At 41.0% G+C, this 21970-nt stretch overlaps 3 protein-coding genes across 8 annotated transcripts in view; 2 read left to right on the top strand and 1 right to left on the bottom strand.

Moving 5' to 3' along the window:
• The first annotated feature begins 770 nt into the window (after window positions 1-770).
• Window positions 771-5927, top strand: LOC110527712 (beta-1,3-galactosyltransferase 6). Of its 2 annotated transcripts, none has more exons than XM_021609167.2 (3): window positions 771-1193; window positions 1522-2071; window positions 2236-5927. In XM_021609167.2, the coding sequence occupies exons 1-3, from the start codon at window positions 1186-1188 to the stop codon at window positions 2713-2715; spliced, it is 1038 nt and encodes a 345-aa protein (XP_021464842.1). In that variant the 5' UTR covers window positions 771-1185; the 3' UTR covers window positions 2716-5927. The 2 variants fall into 2 exon arrangements, with proteins under 2 accessions (XP_021464842.1, XP_021464843.1); XM_021609168.2 differs by having other exon boundaries at window positions 773-1242.
• LOC110527711 (protein kish-B) lies at window positions 2952-9919 on the bottom strand. Of its 3 annotated transcripts, XR_005052577.1 has the most exons (5): window positions 9749-9919; window positions 8968-9099; window positions 6143-8622; window positions 5923-5960; window positions 2952-5350 (listed from the first exon to the last, which is right to left on the bottom strand). XR_005052577.1 is itself a non-coding variant. In XM_021609166.2 (3 exons), exons 1-3 carry the CDS (start codon window positions 9756-9758, stop codon window positions 8540-8542), a joined length of 225 nt encoding a protein of 74 aa, XP_021464841.1. In that variant the 5' UTR covers window positions 9759-9906; the 3' UTR covers window positions 6772-8539. The 3 variants fall into 3 exon arrangements, 1 of the variants encoding a protein (XP_021464841.1); XR_005052576.1 differs by having other exon boundaries at window positions 2952-5960; window positions 9749-9918; XM_021609166.2 differs by lacking the exons at window positions 2952-5350; window positions 5923-5960 and having other exon boundaries at window positions 6772-8622; window positions 9749-9906.
• A 56-nt stretch (window positions 9920-9975) lies between these two features.
• LOC110528948 (mitogen-activated protein kinase 14A) overlaps window positions 9976-21970 on the top strand; it is a 46292-nt gene continuing 34297 nt past the window's right edge. Inside the window, exons 1-3 of one of the 3 annotated variants that reach the window (XM_036983203.1) lie at window positions 9989-10003; window positions 10556-10635; window positions 13201-13322. In XM_036983203.1, coding sequence (XP_036839098.1) covers window positions 10579-10635; window positions 13201-13322 — 179 coding nt within the window. In that variant the 5' untranslated portion in view covers window positions 9989-10003; window positions 10556-10578. Of the gene's footprint in view, window positions 10004-10191; window positions 10636-13200; window positions 13323-21970 lie in introns of those variants that run through there. The other 2 variants (XM_036983205.1, XM_036983204.1) reach the window with 2 other exon arrangements.

The following is a 21970-nucleotide window of genomic DNA, read 5'->3' as shown; positions in this document are numbered from 1 at the left end:
GCAGATTATCTAATGGAAAATATAGGCCTATGCGTTCTTCCAGGCTGTGCTCTGTGGTCCCAGGCATGTTCCACTATTGTTATCATTAGGCCTACGGTTTTAGAAAATACAATTATTCTACCTTCTAGGCTACAACAACACAGTGCAATGAGGAATGTATTATTGTTAGTACACAATTATTATCTTGGGTAAACTGCAGTGATGTAGACTAATTTGGATAAGAGCTCAAATGTCCTTTTGAATTTAATGCCGAAATAAAGGCCTGATTATACAACCATTTGGATCAGATACAATTTTGTGGTGTTCCCCCAAAAAATCTGGAGTAAAATCTCATTAATTTATATCATAGATTCTCTAGTGTCCTTCTCCATCTAATAGACTAATGGACTGCATTTTAGCTTACAAATTACCTTGCAAATTCGAGGTGAAATTATTACATTCATTTGTTTTTTATTCTTCCATCACCTTCTGAATAAAAACCTCAGATGTCCCTACTTCTGAAAAAGTTAATCGGGCCAGATATGCTGAAGTTGACTCGAGTACCATTAGCCGGAACCCGAGAGTAATATGATTCTGCCGGACTCGGGAAGAGTATGAAGCCCCCTGTGTACGAGTCGATGTCGAGTTCCCCGACTCGCAAATAGAATAGGCCCTAACCCACCATGTTGACTGGAAAATGTTCTAATTTCTCAATGTTCATTTCTGTTGAAATTCTGCTCTTTTTTTCCCCGTGGGAGGATGCCCCCGGACCCCCCTACTGGCTTTGGCCCTATATTTGCTTCTAATCCTAGAATTAGCCATGCTGGCAATTCATGTCTAGTGATTTTTATATTTATTTTTATTTTTATTATGTTTCATAAGAAGAAAGGATATTTGTAGTGATATCCTATGCTTATTTGCTATTGTATTGTTATTTGATATTTAAAAAAAAAAAAGATAATTTGACTGCGTGTGAACAGGGGCGAAATGAACGTAAAGGCTACACACAAAGATTTGTTCGTTTGTTTCAGTTAACGATTTTATTCATTTCCACCGACCAAAGAGCTCCAGGAGTTATACTGAACCAAATGGCTCGCGTTGTTTGTTAGCAAGCGAATTGTGAGCAGCAAATCATTGTTCCTCGATAGCTGTTGAGCTAGCCAGTCTGCTAACGTTTCGCATTTGTGTTAGCTACAGACAGAAGCAATGCCGAGGTAATTGTCATCAATGCATTCGACGCCTAGCGTTTTGTGACACTGTCAGGTACTGTAGCCCATATTCCCTCCTTTGTTTTGGCCCTTGTTTTGATTTTGATTGAATAAGCATGCTTTCTCTCGGGCGCTTGGAATTAGATTGGTCAGGTAATGTTAGCCAGGTTGCAAGCTGTTGGTGGTCTGGTTAGCACAGATTAATAGCTAGCTGTTCAATACAGTTGATCAACTCTAGAATGTCTACTTCTTTAGGTACTTTCTCTGGGAGACATTCATTGACTGCTGTTGTTCACAGACATGTTGTTTACAGATCTCTCTCTCCCCTTCTCAGTCTCCCCACCATGAAACTGGTTCGCCTCCTGTGTCGTCACAAGACGGCTCTGGCAATTGCAGGAGTCTGCCTATTTGCTGTAGTCGTCCTCTTCCTCGCCAAGTGTACCTCCGAGACCCTGAAACAGGGCCAGGTTGACCCTCCAGGCCTAGCACCCCACGCTGCCCACTCCCGGGCCAGAGCAGAGCACCCCAAGCCCCCCTCACGCCCCAAAGACCTCTCAGCCTTCCTTGTGGTCCTCATCACCACAGGACCCAAGTACACAGAGCGGCGGAGCATTATCCGCAGCACATGGCTGACTAAGAAGGACCCGGAGGTTCTAGCTATGTTTGTGGTGGGAACAGAGGGTCTACCGGCCGAGGATATGGAGAACCTCAACACAGAGCAGGGCCGACACAAAGACCTGCTCTTACTCCCCGAGCTGCGGGACTCGTATGAGAACCTGACCCTGAAGCTGCTGCACATGTACTCCTGGCTGGATCACAATGTAGACTTTAAGTTTGTTTTAAAAGCAGATGACGACACCTTCGCTCGCCTGGACCTGCTGAAGGTGTGTATTTTGATATGGGATGCGTCCCTGGTGTTGGTACGCAGCCCTGATGTTATGTGATTTTCTTCACAGTTTTGCCTTTTTAAAATGTTTCTATATTGTGTGATGGATAGAAACACATTTCTGTGCAAACACACAATAACATCATCTCTTCTCATCTAAAGGAGGAGCTGAAGACTAAAGAACCCAGCCGGCTGTACTGGGGGTTCTTCTCAGGCTGCGGTCGTGTCAAAACTGCAGAGAAGTGGAGGGAGTCGGCTTGGGAGCTGTGTGACTACTACCTACCCTACGCCCTGGGTGGAGGCTATCTGCTCTCCTGCGACCTAATCCACTACGTGCGCATCAACGCTGCCTTCCTCAAGGTGTGGCAGAGCGAGGACGTGTCACTCGGGGCTTGGCTGGCCCCCGTGGACGTCAAACGGACGCACGACCCACGCTTCGACACAGAGTTCAAGTCAAGGGGCTGTAGTAATAAGTACCTGGTGACCCACAAGCAGAGCCTGGAGGATATGTTAGAGAAACAGCAGACACTGCAGAGAGATGGGAGGTTGTGTAAAGAAGAGGTTAAACTCAGACTGAGTTATGTATACGACTGGAGCGTCCCGCCATCCCAGTGCTGCCAGAGGAAGGATGGAGTACCCTGATAACCCCTGACCCTGTCCATCCTCACCAATATTTCCCCAGGCAGTATGGTGTTCTCCCTCAGCCTTGCTCTGCCGTCGTCCCCCACCTCCCCTCTTGTTCTGTTGCCCGTCCTCAACTAAAACATTTGTTGCCTTCAGTTTACATCCATAGAAGGTGTCTGTTATGGCAGCCCGCCTATGAAAAGACCTGAGGAAAACAATGTTCCCTTTTTATATGTTTACTTGTTTATTTATTCTGGAGCCCTCACGGACTAAAATGAAGCAAACTGGTACCACAGAATAGGACAGGAGTCAATGTATTTATTATTAACAGCATGTTGGGAGTGAGTGTACTTAAAGGAACTGGTATTCACCTTACTGGTAGGACAATAAAGAGACCCAAGTTTGTTTATTTTTACATATCCATAATCAACGTTTCAGTGAAAGTGCCGATTTTAGCCATTTTTAGCTCATTTTCCACCGCAGTCCCTGGGCAGGTTATTCAAAACAATAACAATACAGACAATCATTGAGCAGTAAACACACGCAGAGCAACATAGGACAAGCAACACGTAGCATGCAGAGAGAGCAATAGCACAAAAAGCAACAAAATACATAATAGCAACAAAGTGTTTTCACACCTCAAAAGCTACAAATAACATGGAAAGCAGCCATACACAGCTAGTGATTATGTTCACAAGTGTGATTGGCCTTGAGCAATGTCTTCATGTTTTTTGTGAAGTTGCGATAGGTGCAGTTGTGTGTGTCTGATGACACACACAACTGCACCTATCGCAACTTCACAAAAAACATGAAGACATTGCTCAAGGTGTATTCCAGACATGGGAAGCTCTCACAGAAAAAGCAGATTGACGAAAGGTGTTTTTCCTTCAACTGTAGTCACCTCTCATGGCAGACCTTGTGGATCTGCTGCCATGGGTTTGGGTTTTTTGAATTAACAGAAGTCCTGAGTGGAGGGGGAGCCAGGCCATTTAGGATCTTGCACAAGATTTTTCCAACTCAGGAGCTCATGCTTTCTGAGGATGTGACAGTGATGATGGCTATTGTGCTTCCTATGAAGCACTTTGAGAGGCTGTTTGTAGATAGACAATGGGTTTTAATGTTGTACAGCAAGCTTGGGCCCAACTAGTCAAGCAGTATGTTAAGTGGGGGAGTATCATAGTACAGTTTTGCTACCTCAGTAGTCACAATTTTATATGAATCGGAAAATAGCTAGGTTGAGTTACCTTTTTCACTTGCTTTTTAAAAGAGTTTGGAATCAAGTATGATGCCAATGTACTTAAAATCAGACACCACTTGGAGCTTCTCCCCTGACACATAGACATCTGGTTCAGTAGCATCAGTTGCCCTCTTTGTGAAGAACATGCAGACTGTTTTTTTTCTTCACATTGAGATGCAAACATGAGTCACTGAGCCACTTTGTAACCTGGACCATTACAATAGTGAGTTCTTGTGCAGCTTGGTTGCTCTTTGCAGGCACATATCACTATATCATCTGCATACATTTGAACTTCAGATCAAGTACAGACAGAAGGCAGATAATTAATGTACAGGCTGAATTAGAAGGAGCCCCAGTATTGAACCTTGGGGCACGCCCACATCATAGTGGGCGACAGCTCATTGCTAACTGACACACTTCATTCTGTCTTCAAGGTATAATTTCATCCACCTCATTCTTGTCTATATTTACAAATTCCTGGGTCTGTCTTTGAGTGAAAGTGGACCTATTGGTGAATGTGATGAAAGTGATTATATTGATATGAATATGGTGCTTATTACCTATTGATGAGGAACAATGGCCCAGAATTATACATTCAGAGCTTGATGGTGTTTGGAGTTGTATTGAGGTTAAAAATGTATAATGTTGGCCTCTCTCTTCTCCCCTGATTATTGAGAGCCTGTTCTGTTCTGCTGGGAGATTTAACCCACCCGCTGTCTGTGTTTGGTAGACGTATTTGCAAAGCCCAGTGATGCCCAACAGAGCTGTGTGTGTTTTCAGCTGAGCTTCTGTATTGGCAATTTTCCAGCTGGCATTACTTTTCAACAAACGAAAAAAATAACTGCTTCCATTAAAGATGTTGAAAGACATTCTATGACTGTCCTCTCCTCATTGTTTGTTTAAAACATTTTGACCTATTGAGCATTTCATTGAAATGCTTTTGAAAAGTGTATTTTTGTAATAAAATCTTTATTAAGCAGTTATTTGTTGGAATAAAATGCCATCTACCTTTGTTACTAAGACAAAAGCCAGCAGACTTAGAGCTGTTTTGGCACAGTTTTCCAGAACTGAGATGGTACTCATATCAATATGTATACACCTATACTTATTGGTACTGTATAACTGTAATTTAGGAATAAATAGTATTATTCCACTACTGTAAGCTATATAACAACATTGTCTCAGCGGGCCTAATATGACAGTTAAATCTGGTCTCCCATTACAACCTGGTCGTGTTGACTGTTAACTGTTTCCACCATCTGTGACTGAGCATCAACTCGCACTGGTGGTCACGGTGTAGAGGAGATTCCAGGACGGGATTGGTCGGATTCCAGGATGGATGAGGTCATGGATAATGTCATCGTGGCCCTTGACAGACAGAGACGAACAAATGGGCCTTTCGACAGACGTAGCTCCCTGACAGAGGAAGAGGAGATTGTTACATTTTTAATAGGGCTGTCAAACGATAAATGCAATCGGATTAATCGCAGGATTTGCTGTTATTAATCCCGATTTATTGCAAATTCAGAATTTGCTTAAAAGTAAGCTGTAATTTAAGATTGAAAATCATTACAATCATTTTCGTCTTGATTTGGTCCAAAATCAGGTACATTGATAAAGCACACTTTATTTAACCTCAACTGTTTTTAGCTCTAAATGATGTTTAGTGTATTTAAAATGCTTTCAGACAATACGATTATTCACGGCAAAACAATATGTTGCACTACAATTACATAAAAGGTTAACTCAAGTTGACTGGTTAACTCTGACAGCCCTATTTTTTGTTAACCATAATTGCCTTAGTATTTACTGAAGATTACAAAGTAAATGGTTATTATGTAGTAATTGCTGGGGAAAGGAATAGGACACTTCATTGAGGTATTGTATGAGTCATCTTTAAGGTAATAAATTATTGTTTCCCATTACTATTCATGCTCTTTGGCAAGATGAAATGTTATTGCCAACAAAATGCACAATAAAGAACTCACCTCTCCTGTGGCTTCTGATATCCATTTCCTGTAAACACCTGTTGAGAGTGGAAGATAAGCAATATATAGGAATTCACACAACAGTAGGGAAATCACAATATCTCTCGCAGTGATGTCAAAACATTTATCTTATAGTGAAGTCAACTTTATAACTCTCTTTGAAACACACTCACTGTATCATGATAAACCCCCACTTCACAAAAACAAAAAAAAACCTTACCTGTGTGCAGGGATAGTCACATAACAGCTGAACTGCTGCTCTGAAGAAAGAGGGAAGCTTGTGCTCTCTCGGGATGAATCTTGATTGAGGGAGAAGCTCTCGCACACACACAGACATGCACGCCAAAGTAAAATCTTGGTCTTGTTTCCAGGTCAAGCTATGCCATCACTCAGAGTTGAATCAGCAGCGGTGTAAGTGAATGTGGTGTTATGTTGAACAGGTACATCTTACAGCTCTATGCAGGTCAAATCTGATTCCCTGTCTAATTGTCGCTCCCTCCCACTCTCCCTCCAGCAGGAGAAACTGGTGTCACAGCTGCTCAGCTCAAGAGAGAGCAGGGGGGGGGGGGGGGGGAGCAGATGGGGAATTATCCACCTGAGAACGCAGACAGCAGTTAACATCTATTTCAAGAGAGTTAACCAAATATGGATATTGAGATTCTTGGAGAAACCCTGGCCTATATAAGGTAATATTCCCGCGTTTGCGGAGACTGCATATGTCAGCTCAATCGGAAATTACCTTTAAATTGCAAACCCACAATAACGCGCAATTTCGGCGATACGGATTGAATCAAGCCCTAGGTTTGTTTCGTTTGAGGAGTGTGAACATAATTCTGTAAAACAATCAGAAAGAAACAAAGGAGATCTTTCATTGGACCTTTTTTTGAAATCCCAGTCATCAACACCAGTTAACATAATAATTTCTAAAGTATACAAAACATAATGGTGAAAGCAATGAAAAGGGATATTGTCAGTCTATTCTACCCTCATCCACAATTTAACCCACCATTATCATACAAGAGTGCTTTAAGGGTTGCTATCTCTCCAACAATGGGCTCCCGAGTGAGGCAGCGGTCTAAGGCACTGCATCTGAGTACTAGAGGCGTCACCCTAGTTTGAATCCAGGCTGTATCACAAACAGCCGTGATTGGGAGTCCCATAGGGCGGCGCAAAATTGGCCCAGCGTCGTCCGGGTTTGGCCGGTGTAGACCGTCATTGTAAATAAGAATTTGTTCTTAACTGACTTGCTTAGTTAAATAAAGGTTTTAAATATATAACTTACTGTAGATTAAGACAACGCCACAATGTACATGTTATTGAGCTGTGGTCATGAGTTGCACACTTTCATTGACAGAGGTTCTCATTGCATCTTTCACTAAAATGTAACATACAGCACTGTTAAGGTGTTTTAAGTAATTTTTTAAAATTTATTTTCCCCAAAGATGATGAGCGCTATTGTCACACAACATACAGCGGGCCAGTCACAAAGCACTGGTGCAGAAATCTGTAGTGGTTTTTCCAAACAGGGAAATCATACATAAATTACAGAGCAAAAAAAAGAAGAACAGAGGTTGAAAGAAAATAAGAGGTTAAGCTGGACACCAAGACATTTCTCCTATATTAGTTGTTTGTGAAAATTTGGCAAGGAACCAAGAGTTTACCTGAACATGTGACCTTATAGCTTTTAACTATGGCCCAGGGTTATTCCAGGTTGTTGAAAAATGATAGTGACGATAATCATGACAACGTACAACCACTTTAACGTTAAAAAATACCTTTGAATAAACAAAGAGATATTTAGACTTAACAACAATGCATGTGATGCTCTTCTCTATGGTGCTCTACAGAAAACAGCTTTTTAAAATCTATTATACTGACTTTCCCCCCTAAATATATACAACCGAAGTCTGACTTTAAACAGGAATTAATATTTTCCACATTATTTTAGGCTATTCCTTAATACCAGTCCTTTCCCCAGAATAAACCGTTGAGAATGGTAATTAGATGATAATAAAAATTATTAAACAACAATTTCTGCTAACAACAGTATTAAATAAAGATACTACTCAACACATGAGCGTGCTGAGTACATCAGCATGCTGACACTACTTAGCCTGCTGACATCTCTATCACTGTGATCCCTAATCCATTCCAGGTGGACCACGGTTTTGTTTCAGCCCAGAGCTAACACACCCGATTCAACTATTCAATGGCTTGGTGACTGGTTGAGCAATTAAACAGTAGAATCAGATGTGTTAGTGTTGAGCCAGAACAAAGAATGTGCACCTCAAGAATAGAAACACTGTTCTATAAGATCTGTACAGGAAACTCAGGGTAAACTGGATGACAGTTGTGTCATGCAGGGATGGATGATGTCAGGTTTAGAAGAGTGCAGTGAGCTACAGGGATCTTATTTACCTAATGTGGGGCACTATTGGCTTATCCTTATCCTTTACAGGTCCTGGGTGAATAAATTGGGAGTGTTGGGCACACATTGTCCAAACAGTGTCCATGGGTGGCAAACCAGCACAGGCCAATCCAGCCCAGCCAAGCCTGGCCATGTCCGGTCCACTCCAGTCCATCCTAGTCCAGTCTGGTCCATCCCAGCCTGACACTGTCACTTTAAGGAGACCAGGTACAATGCCATCGTCAGACAGGTTATCGCCACAGCATGGTGGAGTCTAGTCCCAATCACTGCAGCTGAGAGATGAAAGAGAGAGAGAGAGAGAGAGAGAGAGAGAGAGAGAGCAAATGAGACCAAGGAAGACAGAAGGGAGACAGAGAATGGGGGTGCAAGACAGAGAGATGGAGGGATACAGAGAGGGGAGGGATACACAGGGGAGAGAGATACAGAGAGGGGAGGGATGGACAGATAGGGGAGGAAATAGAATGGGGGAATGAGGGAGAAAAAACAGTACCTCTCTGCTTCAGACTATGATGAAACTGTAGCATAGCTTTTTGGCTGTAGTTAGAAACACAAACCCAGTATTTATATCCCATTCTTCTATTACATAGATGGAAATTACTACTTGATTGATTGCTTACCTTTATAGAACACCCCCCACACACCTTTCTTTTCTGAGAGTAGCCAGCTGTTGAGGCGAGGCACCTTCTTGAGGTATGCACATGTACAGATGAACAGAATTCCAAATACCACAATCCCATCCAACGAGTACACTGAGGAGAGGAGAAAAAAAACATCATTTGGTCTGAAGATGACATCTGGAGATATGGATGGTGGTTCAATTTTCAATGATGAACTACCATTGCCTTGGATATTTTAATATTTTATTGACAACAATAGATTGACGGATTGTATCTTGTTGAAGCTAGCACACAATCACTTCTTGATGTCTACAGCAATGGTAAAATACCATTGCCAGTGAAACCAGTTTGACAGCTAGGCTACACTTGATACCTGTGTGATTAGCGTGCTAGATACCTAGCTATGTCAACATCAATTACAAAAGCAGGGTTGATGCCAGTAATAGATAGGTAATTTATAAACGTCCCACCAAACATGTCACAACATAGATAGCTAGCTACCAGATGGTCGTATTAGAATGCAAATTGACGATGCACTTTTCAGTTCATAAATCAAAATGTTAGAAAATGTATGTTGGCTAGCTACAGTACGGTCTGTAGCCACGTCTACAGAACCATATGGTAGCTAGCTAGCAAAGTAGCTGGCACAATGATAATTAATCGAATCACAAAGGGAGAGCTAGCTAACTAAAGCTACAGTATATCGCTAACGTCTGCTTCTTTACTTTGAAAACAGTGCATCCCCTGTAAGATGACTTAAAAAACGTCACATCAAACTTACCATTTGTCATGTTTGCAGTTTGCTGTTGTCCAAGACTGTGTTGAAGTCTCAGTTATTTTCAAAGGTCCATGTTGTTGTCAAATGTTGTCCTCCTTCCCTGTGTTAGTCAGCAGCCAGCATGACCAATCGAGCGACAACTAATGGATGGAAAACAAATGACATATCCGGGTTCATCAGGACAGAGCAATGGAACTCAGATATTGTGAGTAACAAAGCCAAACCAAAGATGGTTTAGAAACTCTGTGGACAAACTGGGTTAGTAATGTATTTTTCTTAAATGTTTAAATGTTTGTATTTTTAATCTACGGTCTCCTCCACATGAAAGGGACAATTCACACCAAAATCAAAGTTGGTCAGGTGATCTTTGTCCCAGCCAATTGTGTATCAAGGAGAGATACAGTATATTGAAAAATCTTGGAGGGTTATGGAGCTTCACAGTGGAGTGTCTGTAAGAACACTAGGATCTCAGTTCTCAGTTGACTAACTATTGTTGCACCCATAAAAATCTGTCAGTTTAAGCTAGAGATATCTGTTTTGTTGCATGGGCTGCGTCTCAATCCACTTAATCAGCCTATGTCGGCCTTCCACATATGTGGTGGACGTTTTGGCCTACTAACTAATATGACCCCTCTATAGAAAGATGAGACTCTCACAAAGCCCAGTAGGACTGGTATGAAGGTAACCTGGTACCGGTTTAAAAAATGAATGGAAGTCCTCATCTTTCTTATATCTCCTAGATATAGGACAGACACTTCCAAACCTTATTCCTTATGAAACATTTTTTTTCTCTGTTTTTCCATATCTTAGCTTAGTAGAACCCATAAAGATGGATGGATGATTTTTCAGCAATAATGCATCCAGGTGAAACAGGGGATGAACTTCAGAAGGTAAGGACTATGAACTATATTACACATTCATCATGTTCAAACACTACATGCTTCTAGTCTATGAGGTTGCCAGACTGATTGATTGGAAGTAGTGATGTGCAGTTCGCAAACAATTTGATGCGTTTTTCCTAGTGACTTGTTATTTTTTGTCCGTTAGTTTGACCTTGTGGCTGCAATGAATTCTACAGCAGCATTAATATGCGCTCCTCGGCTCAGTGGCTCAGGATACAGCACTTGCTCTGACTCACTGTCTATCCGACCAACTATGCGCACAGAAAAATGAATCATGCTGCAGGCAACGTAGAGAAGAAAAAGACATGTTTAGAACTGATAATTGATCGCATGGTGCAATAATTAATGCAATGAATTTATTATTATCGATGGACACAGCTTTGTAGAACCAAAACATGGCCTACACAGCTCAACTCGAACTCTAGTACGAATCGTTTGGGGGGCTGCAGTTTGCAAACAATATTGTGCTAATCTCCCTGGTGGCAGTCAAGCAATTGCATTCCGCCAAGAGTCGTTCACATTCTAGTCCGGTTGTGGCCTTAGACCTTGTTTGAAACGTATCAATAAATAGTCTTATTTGTAGGCTATGCCTAGAGATCAGAAATGTACATTGTTTGAAGCACACTTTTATGATTCTCATTCACAAATGACAGCTCCAATAAGCCCCCCATGGCTAACAAGAGGCTTGTAGAATTCGTTCAAGTTTTTTTATTCATTGTTTGCCAGTAGGGGGTCCTGTGTGCTCTGAGCATTACTGAATCAAATTAAAGAAATGAGTCGAACGTTTTGTTCTTTTGACTGAACGAGTTGAAAAGATCTGAGTCAGTAAAAAGAGCAAACTTCCCATCACTAATTGGAAGCACGTGAGCCTTATTAAGGTGTGTTGGGGAGGACGTTAGCCTCGTACGAACCATCCTGATCTTGCAAGCTCAAATTCTGTTTTGCTCTATCCGTCTAGCGAAACGGAATGTGAGCTAGCGAGATCAGGATAGTTTGTATGAGGCTAGGAGGACATACAGCCCCTGTAGAAACCTGGAAATGGGGGTGATTGGTGGAAATGTCAGTCAGGAAATGTGTGGATTTTCTACATACTGTATATAAAGCTAAACAAATAGGGTGTAATGAGTGTCTTTGATATAAATGTATAGCATGTGTATGCTAATCGTTAGCTGCAACCTAATTAAACTAACAGCTAGGCCTATGATTACTGCAAGTAAAAATGTATGCAGCAGGCTCGTCCAGATGGCAATTCAAAATATTGGGGAAACATAAAGATAGTAAGGCCATCATACCACTGTGATATGTTAAATAAGCCCAACGGGTCAATCACTATTGCATACATAATTTTTTTTCAACATTTCAACACAGTTTCTAAACCTGTCTTTGATTTCAACATGTAGACTACAGTAAAAGGCAAAGGATATTAGGAATTACTACATATTTCAGTGGGATTTCCCTATTGGCCAAACTCAAATCACGCAAGATGTGTGAATAGGGACGGGGTAGCACTTCAGGGGCTTATTAAAACCGATTCTGTTGCAAAACGTTTCTTTAACGGAAGCAACCTGAACAAAACGGGTAGGGCCCTACCTGAGTTTGTTCAATAGAAAAACTTTTTTTCAACTGTTTGGACTAATGATTACACCCAGTTCACGGTCCCTCTCAACACAGTCAAGGGGCGCGTTTGAGTGGCTGAAGCAAACGACAGTAGACATGTCGAGGAGTAAAGTTGGGGAAGGTGCAGCGGTGACAGCCGCAGTCAGACACTAAAATGGTTTTTCAACATGGCAGTGTTGCAATTGTTTATAATAGTGTTTTACATTGTACAGTCAATTAGTGAGAGAGAAACCCAAATATCACCGTTATTTGTATATATCCACTGTTCGACATGAATGGCAGCAACGTTGGTTAATTAATAATGCAGGGTGGCTTCAGGATGAAGTTGGTGAAGAGCATAGAGATAAGTCCTCTATCTTTATATTTGTATGCATTTACTTTTTGTATATATACTTTAAAATGGCAGAAGCATGGTGGAAGCCCTCAATGTAGGCCGTCATTGTAAATACGAATTTGTTCCGACTTGCCTCGTTAAATAAAGGTTAAATAAAACAAAAATGGGGCTGACAATGCCAAAGCGTCTCTTTGGCCACTAGAGGACTCTATTATTCTCTATGGTGAAGAGCAACTGCAAAAACTTGCAGTTGACTGCAGTCAAAACGTCATGACCTTTGATCGCATAATTTTTAACCACTTAATGCGATGATTTTGAAAGTCGACTTGACAAAAGTGATCCGCTGAACGTACCCATGAACAGGATCGCAATCTGCAGAGAGGAGAAATCAATCATAGCTCACTGTGTTTCGGGCTCTGCTATTCTCATGTAGTGCACTGGATTAAGTTTGCACGGTCCGGAATGCGCGAGACCAAATTCGTCTATTGGTTGCGTCAACAATAGTTATCGTTGTATTGGGTTTTAGGCACCAACAGCATCACTAGTACCACGCAAACGAGGAAACCGAAGTTACGACGGGCTTGTTTGTCTGCATTCTGCAGGGAATGTTTCACAAGGAGAGACCCACTTTCTACCGACAGGAGCTCAACAAGACGATATGGGAGGTCCCGGAGCGGTACCAGACCCTGTCCCCGGTCGGCTCGGGAGCCTACGGGTCCGTCTGGTAGGTGGTACCTTTCCAGTAAATCAACTATCTACGAGAACTAGAGCCTGCTTGGTGAACTCTGCTCCGTCCTACGAAATATATTCTATCCATATTACAAGTATATAAACTAGAGCTACTATAGAGTTACCCCGTTCATAGACGCTAAATGCTTATGCCCCTATTGACGGTATACATATTTTGACGAAGGTTTGCTTTCCCTTGCGGTACTGTTTTGGAGAGATAATGAACAATTTTCATATCAGTAAAAAAAAATAAAAAGGTTAAATTACTACACACTCGAGCCTTTTAGGGGCGTAAATGAGATTTTGTTGGGCGCTCCCACCTTGTAGCAAAACATTTTTAGTGACCCCCCCCCCCCCCCCTTGTCAGCAGAGAGAAATTTAATTTTTAAAGTTAATTTCCTGCAATTCTACACATTTTGCCATGACTTACAGTGCCTTGCAAAAGTATTCATCCCTCTTGGCGTTTTTCCTATTTTGTTGCATTACAACCACTAATTAAAATTTATTTTTATTTGGATTTCATGTAATGGACATACACAAAAGAGTCCAAATTGGTGAAGTGAAATGAAAAAAATTAGAGAGAAGACCAGTTTTATTGCATCTTTAATCAGAACAACAGTTTTCAGCTGTGCTAACATAATTCCAAAAGAGTTTTCTAATGATCAATTAGCCTTTTGAAATGATAAACTTGGATTAGCTAACACAACGTGCGATTGGAACACAGGAGTGATGGTTGCTGATAATGGGCCTCTATGCCTAAATAGATATTCCATTAAAAAATCTTTCTTTCAAGCTACAATAGTAATTTACAACATTTAGCAATATCTACACTGTATTTCTGATCTATTTGATGTTTTTTTAATGGACAAAAAAAATTGCTTTTCTTTCAAAAACAAGGACATATCTAAGTGACCCCAAACTTTTGAACAGTAGTGTGTGTACATGCATACATACATAAACTCAGGAAAAAAAAGAAACGCCCCTTTTTCAGGACCCTGTCTTTCAAAGATAATTTGTAAAAAGTGTAAAGGGTTTAAACACTGTTCCCCATACTTGTTCAATGAACCATAAACAACGGTCGTTAAGACACTAAAAGCTTACAGACGGTAGGCAATTAAGGTCACAGTTATGAAAACTTAGGACACTAAAGAGGCCTTTCTACAGATTCTGGAAAAACACCAAAAGAAAGATACCCAGGTCACTGCTCATCTGCGTGAACGTGCCTTAGGCATGCTGAAGGAGGCATGAGGACTGCAGATGTGGCCAGGGAAATAAATTGCATTGTCCTTATTGTGAGACGCCTAAGACGCTACATGGAGACACAACGGACAGCTGATCGTCCTCGCAGTGGCAGACCACATGTAACACCACCTACATAGGATCGGTACATCCGAACAGCACACCTGCGGGCGGGACAGCTACAGGATGGCAACAACAACTGCCCGAGTTACACCAGGAATGCATAATCCTTCCATCAGTGCTCAGACGGTCCGCAACAGGCTGAGAGAGGCTGGACTGAGGGCTTGTAGGCCTGTTCTAAGGCAGGTCCTCACCAGACATCACCTGCAACAACGTCATCTATGGGCACAAACCCACCGTCGCTGGACCAGACAGGACTGGCAAAAAGTGCTCTTTACTGACGAGTCGCCGTTTTGTTTCACCAGGGGTGATGGTCGGATTTGCGTTTATTGTCAAAGAAATGAGCGTTACACCAAGGCCTGTACTCTGGAGCGGGATCGATTTGGATGTGGAGGGTCCGTCATGGTCTGGGGCGGTGTGTCACAGCATCATCGGACTGAACTTGTTGTCATTGCAGGCAATCTCAACGCTATGCGTTACAGGAAAGACATCCTCCTCCCTCATGTGGTACCCTTCCTGCAGGCTCATCCTGACATGACCCTCCAGCATGACAACGCTACCAGCCATACTGCGTGATTTCCTGCAAGACCGTGTTCTGCCATGGCCAGCGAAGAGCCCGGATCTCAATCCCATTTAGCACGTCTGGGACCTGTTGGATCGGAGGGTGAGGTCTTGGGCCATTCCCCTCCCCAGAAATGTCTGGGAACTTGCATGTGCCTTGGTGGAAGAGCGGCAAAGGAAGAACTGGCAAATCTGGTGTCGTCCATGAAGAGGAGATGCACTGCCCTTTCTAATGCAGCTGGTGGCCACACCAGATACTGACTGTTACTTTTGATTTGCCCCCCCCCCCTGTGGAACTTGTTCAGTTTATGTCTGTTGTTGAATCTTGTTATGTAAATACAAATATTTACACATGTTCAGTTTGGTGAAAATTAAACACAGTTGACATGGAAAGGACGTTTCTTTTTTTGCTGAGTTTACATGCACAGTACCAGTCAAGTTTGGACACACCTACTCATTCAAGTGTTTTTTGTATTATTTTTTTTACTATTTTCTGCATTGTAGAATGATAGTGAAGACATCAACTATTAAATAACACATGGAATCATGTAGTAACCAAAAAAAGGTTAAACAAGTCAAAAAATATATTTTAAACTTGAGATTCTTCAAAGTAGCCACCCTTTGCCTTGATGACAGCTTTGCACACTCTTGTTGGAGCTAGAAACACAAGCATTTCGCTACACCCGCGATACACATGTTTAGCAGATGTTATGTGACAAATAAAATTGTATTACATTTTTTTTATGAACTATTGCAGAGTGTAGCAATATGCAAAGTTTCAAATCACAAAATCAGGCCAGGGGATAATTTGCTTCTCAGCATTTTACGATAGCTGCCTACGAAGTGTCAGTCAGTGTAAAAATGAGGTTACTGTAACCAGATTGCTGTGCTACGAACTCTTCTGAGTGACTTGGGTCTGACTGTCTTTCAAACATCAGATTATCTTTGTTTTTGTGCAGATAGAAAAGAAAATGTGCCTCCCTGGATGGTTTTCCTGGTGAACATCACCCTGTATACACAAATAGATTAGCTAGCTTTTTCATTTAGGAGAATTTAACAGTCAAGACGAAAGACTTCAGTCGCCTATTCACTACTGCCTCTCAACTAAACAGCACATATACAACAACGTTAATGCATCATCTGTCAGTTGTAGAAACCCGAATGTGTATGGTTATTGTGCCCATCCCAAATCAAAATGTGGCATAATGTGATGTCTTTGGCATGCATGGTCATGATTAGGCTACTGAATGAAAAACATTTTATGTATGATGATAACAATGTAGGCTAGGCATACGGGGTGGGTATTCCAATGGCCCCACATGATGTTGCTTGAACTTTTATGCTTACATCTGAATGTAATCAGAAAGTGACTAAAACTGTACGGAAGTTTCTAGTTACATCACCTTGTGCCCAATAGCCCCTTGCTCCCTTTACATCCCTGCATGTTCTAGTAGCGCACTCTAACCCAGGCCAGCAGGCAGTGTGACAGATAGAAAGTCACGTGGTTGCCGGGCAGAAAGCAGCCCCACCTCCCCAGTCAGAGTAATGAGCGTTCTATTCTATAGGCATCTGCTGCCCTGCCGGTGATGAGCCTGGAATGATGTCATCTTTTCCCATTGTGTGTGTACACTGATGAGTCATAACTGCGAGATTAGGTAGCCTAGTCTCTTCAGCTCTGTTTCGATTGAGTCATCCTGCTGTAGTCTCCTCAAGGTCCCTTTGACAAGAAGACTTCATTATAATGTAATTATAACACAGCCGCTCCTGTCCTGTGAGAATAGTTATTCTTCTGGACATGCTAAGTGTGTGTCTCACTGTTAAGTTGTTTTGTACAGTAGCAGCTGTTGATGCATCATTTTGCTTTCAGTTGGAAAGTGATGAATTGATCCTTTTGTGACTAGATGGCCATGCTAGAAAGGACAAAGGTGACAATGGCAATATCATCAGCAGTGGTGGAAAAAGTACCCAATTGTCCTACTTGAGTAAAAGTAAAGATACCCTTTTAATAGAAAATTACTCAAGTAAAAGTGGAAGTCACCCAGTAAAATACTACTTGAGTAAAAGTCTACAAGTATAAATAATTTCAAATTCCTTATATTAAGCAAACCAGACAGCATCGTTGTTTTTGAGTTTTTTTTTTACGGATAGCAAGGGGCAAACTCCATCACTTAGACATGATTTACAATTGAAGAATTTGTGTTTAGTGAGTCTGCCAGATCAGAGGAAATAGGGATGACCAGGGTTGTTCTCTTGATAAGTGCATGAATTTGACAATTTTCCTTTCCTGCTAGCCATACAAAATGTAATGAGTACTTTTGGGTGTCAGGGGAAATTGTGTAAAAAGTACCTTATTTTTTTTAGTAATGTAGTAAAGTAAAAGTTACCCCAAAAAACTACTTAAGTAAAAAATACTTTAAAGTATTACTTAAGTACTTTATACCACTGATCATCAGAAAGTGAGCAGAAAATATATGAGCTATTTGTACTTTAATTTGCGTTTAGGGTTAGTGGTAAGGGTAGCGGTAAGGGTTAATGTTAAATTAGTGTCAGCGGTTGAAAGCTCTGAACTTCTGTCTCTGTATTATAGCCAAATCTTGATGAGCTGCTGCGTCTCACTGGTCTCCTGGACAGTGCAGTTGCAGTAAATTGTGGGACACTGCACTAGGCTAAATTAGACTTATAGTGCTGGCAGGCGTGAGCTAAAACATTGTCATAGGACTACACTGCTCAGTGCTCTCAGAGTATACTCTATAGGTCTAAGTACTGTACCTTCTTGGGCGGTGCAGTGAAACATACTTTGAGAGTGCGTTGACATTGTTGAGAGAGCGTGGCAGTGCAGTACTGTATAATGGGAGAGTAGTGGGATATTAATAGACTAGATATGTGCCTGAAATGGCACTATAGATGGTGCACTACTTTTGACCAGAGCCACATGGTCAAGTAGGGAATAGGGTGCCATTTGGGACAGAGTCCGTCCTTCCAGTTGTCTTGGCTATTCTATGAGTCAGTTCCTGTAGTCCTGTCTGCAGTCAGTCAGTTGGTTGCCCGGCCAGTCAGGCCAGTCAGACCGTTGTTCAGGGAAGTCAGTCAATCAGTGGCTGCGTTTCTTGGTTTTATTTTTTTGCAGTACCGCTACTTGGATGATCAGATCTCACATCGCCTGGAGAAATGTCTAGCATTTAAAGTGGTTCCTGATACGGCGAATGGATCTTATCATATGCCCAGCAGGACTGCAAAGAAAGACAAGCTGGGATGCCAACCTTTCAGCCAGTCGGTTTCGAGTTAACGTATGTATTTGTTCCTGCCACCAGGCGGTCCCTCCTTCCGAGTCCTCAGTGTGAACTCTGCCTAATAAAGGATTGTAAAGCACCATGTTAGGGATTCTAGATTCTACCCCATCTGTCATTCCAAGCCTTTTTGAGAAAACCACTCCCATCACAGACCTCACTCTATTCCTGCTCTGTTCCTAGAATTGGTTCTTAGAATGTGGAAGCCATCCAGGAGTTCCATGCTAAGAGTGTTTATGCAAAGAGTGTTCAGAGTTATTAATAATATATATTGGTAAGACTTTACTTTAAGACATTTTAAGAGGTTTTGTAAATGTTTTATTGAAGGTAGTTCATAGACAGTTAATAATTGGTTAAATATGAAGTTTATAAAAACAAATGTGTAAACAGATATGGCTTCAGCCTCATTAGAGTAGTTTGCTGGTGTTGGTACAGTGGGGAGTGCTATGGTATGCAGTGCCCTCAGAGCCAGCCACTAAGCCAAGCTTACACAAATGCATTTATAATACATAACAAAACAATGGTACTAAGATGACCACGGAAAAGTTTGCCTTCTTTGATAAGACCATATGTAGTTGTGGTAACAAGTTTACTCTGAGGGGAAACCAGCTTCTATACTTATCTGACTTCGTAGGAACTTGCTTCCTTATTCCTTGGTGTTTGGAGGGCAAACTCTACACGTAGTAGTTTAGTTTATCAGGATCCCATTAGCTACTGCACATGCAGCAGCTACTCTTATGGTCCACATAAAATGTACAAATACATGACAAAGTACAGAACAGTAATAGACAAGAACAACATAAGATAATAATACATTAAATAATTATAACATTTTAAAATGTGTGTATATATATATAGGGAAGACAACAAAAATTATATTTACACACTTCATATATACAGTACCAGTCAAGTTTGGACACACCTACTCATTCAAGGGTTTTGATTTGTTTAACACTTTTTGGTTACTACATGATTCCATATGTGTCATTTCATAGTTTGATATATTCACTATTATTCTACAATGTAGAAAATAAAGAAAAACCCTTGAATGAGTAGGTGTGTCTAAACATTTGACTGGTACTGTACATATTCTTATATACAGTACAGTTAAATTAGGTCTTTAGAAAGAGGAGAGGCACTGTGATGCAATATATTTTTGTTTTTTAAGCTAAACTAGCTGTTTGCTGGTGTCAGAGCATTCCACGATGACATGACTATATATAATGTGACGCATTAAATCTGTTTTTGGTTTGGGTACTGTGAAGAAACCGATAGTGGCGGGTCTAGTGGGGTATGTATGCCTAAAGTGTATGCAAATAGACTATACAACTGGTTAGGCATTTTCAACACACAAATGTTCCTTAAAAAGACTAGAAGGGAAGCAGTCAATTTCTCCTCGACCATGAGACTATCATGCATGTTGTTGATGTTAGTTCTGTGTGTGCGGTTAAGGGCAAGGCGTGTTGCTTTGTTTTGAGCCCGCTGCGGCTTTCTTTGGTCTTACTTTGCTGCACCTGATCATATTACCGGACATTAATCAAGTTGTGATCAAAGCCTGAACAACTAGTACAGGTGTGTTAAAAAAAACAACGCATAACATCATTTTATAACAGGCATGCCTCTACCCATCTTCACAACAACTTATATGACTTGACCATATTAACTGAACAGCCAGTGTTACTTCTAGGTGTTCAGATTCTTCAACTTGTTCCATGGTCACACCTTTTATACACAACTCCAGTTGAGGTTTAGGTCTAAGAGTTATGCTTTGAGCCAAATGTAATGCTTTTAGTTTTAGATGTATTTAAGGCCAGTTTATTGTTCATTGCTCATTCTAACACTGACTGTAACTCCTTGCTAAGAGTTTCAGTGAGCTCACTGGCTCTAAGTGCTGATGTGTAGTGTGCAATCATCAGCATACATAGTCATTTTAGCTTGTAAGACAAGTGGCAAATAATTTGTAAAGAAGAGTAATGGCCCAAGGCAATTGCCCTGGGGAATACCGTACTGTACATTTCTGATGTTAGAGAAGCTTCCATTGAAGAATACTCTCTGAGTTCAATTGGATAAATAACTCTCCAACCATGTGATGACGGGTGACGTAAAGCCATAACAAGTATTTTTTTCAATAATAAGTGATGATCAATAGTATCAAAAGTTGCACCAAATCTAACAATACAGCTCCAACTATCATCTGATTATCCATTTATTTTAGCCAATCATCAGTCATCTAAGTCAGTGCAGTACAAGTTGAGTGCCCTTCCCTATATGCATGCTGAAAGTCAGTAACTAACTTGTTCTTTAAAAAATGCCCTTGTATTTGTTCAAACACAATTCTCTCCATCAGTTTACTAAGAACAGTCAGCTTTACTGATTGAGCTGCTGTTAGAGCCAGCAAAGGGTGCTTTACTATTTTTAGGTAGTGGAATTACTTTCGCTTCCTTCCGCTCCTGTGGACACACACAATCCTTTAGGCTTTGGTTAAATATATGGCAAATGGGGTGGCAATACAGTCCGCTACCATTCTCAATAACTTCCCAACTAGGTTGTCTATACCAGGTATCATTATTGATGGATAACAACTGTTTTTCCACCCAAATTCAATACGGCAATCCTTCTCTTTCATTATTAGATCTTAAATAATCAAATATAATGGTTCATTGGTCAATGTTGTCATTTCACTTCTGTTTGTCCACTTAACCAGTGAAATATTAATTTAAATGATTGGCTCTATCAATAGGTTTTGTTATAAAAGACGCATCAACTTCAATGAACGATGGAGATTAAATTATTTTCTGCCCATAGTACAAGGTGCTCAAGTTTTTCCCATTTTATATTGTTTTGGTTATTATTATTATAGATTTTTTTTTTTTTGTCACAATTTTTCAATTGACTATGTCAACCAATCAGCTGAGCAGCCTGATTTTTTTGTTTTGCCACTGCACTTTTTTTTCTTCATCCTTTGAACCATGCAATTTTTAAAATCATCATCGATCCAGGGGGCTCTAACAGTTCTCAGTGAGTTTTTTTTTTAGCAGCTGCATGTTTGTCAACATTTTGTCAAGAATCATTTTACAAATACTTAAAGTGCTGCATTGTTGGTCTGAATAATGTGGGAGGGGCACATCTCCACATGGCAACAGGGTGGACATAGTGATTTTGGTGTTAGGGAATCTCCGTGCTGCTCTCTGGCTGCCACTTGCTGCATTGCAGGAGCTACACACCCTCTCATTGCCATCAAATCAGTAGTACCTGTGTGGATTATAATATGTTTAGTAGGTCTGTTTTAGGCTAGTGCTGTTTATTAATACTGGTATTTTAGTACCGTATTGTACTAAATACCTGTATTTATGCACAGACCGGTTTGGGTTTTTACTTGACCTTGTATAACAGTATTTCAATGTTTGATTTGTTAAATATGTTAAACCACTCCGCC

This window comes from Oncorhynchus mykiss, chromosome 7, assembly GCF_013265735.2.
Source record: "Oncorhynchus mykiss isolate Arlee chromosome 7, USDA_OmykA_1.1, whole genome shotgun sequence".
NCBI lineage: Eukaryota > Metazoa > Chordata > Actinopteri > Salmoniformes > Salmonidae > Oncorhynchus > Oncorhynchus mykiss.
This window is presented reverse-complemented; position numbering and strand designations above follow the sequence as displayed.

Excerpts from the sequence above, each read along its gene's own strand:
- LOC110527711 (XM_021609166.2), bottom strand. Across the intron at positions 8,623-8,967 it reads GTGGGGGGTGTTCTATAAAG|CTGCAGTGATTGGGACTAGA; the intron begins GTAAGCAATCAA and ends TTCATCTCTCAG.
- LOC110527712 (XM_021609167.2), top strand. Across the intron at positions 2,072-2,235 it reads CTCGCCTGGACCTGCTGAAG|GAGGAGCTGAAGACTAAAGA; the intron begins GTGTGTATTTTG and ends TCTCATCTAAAG.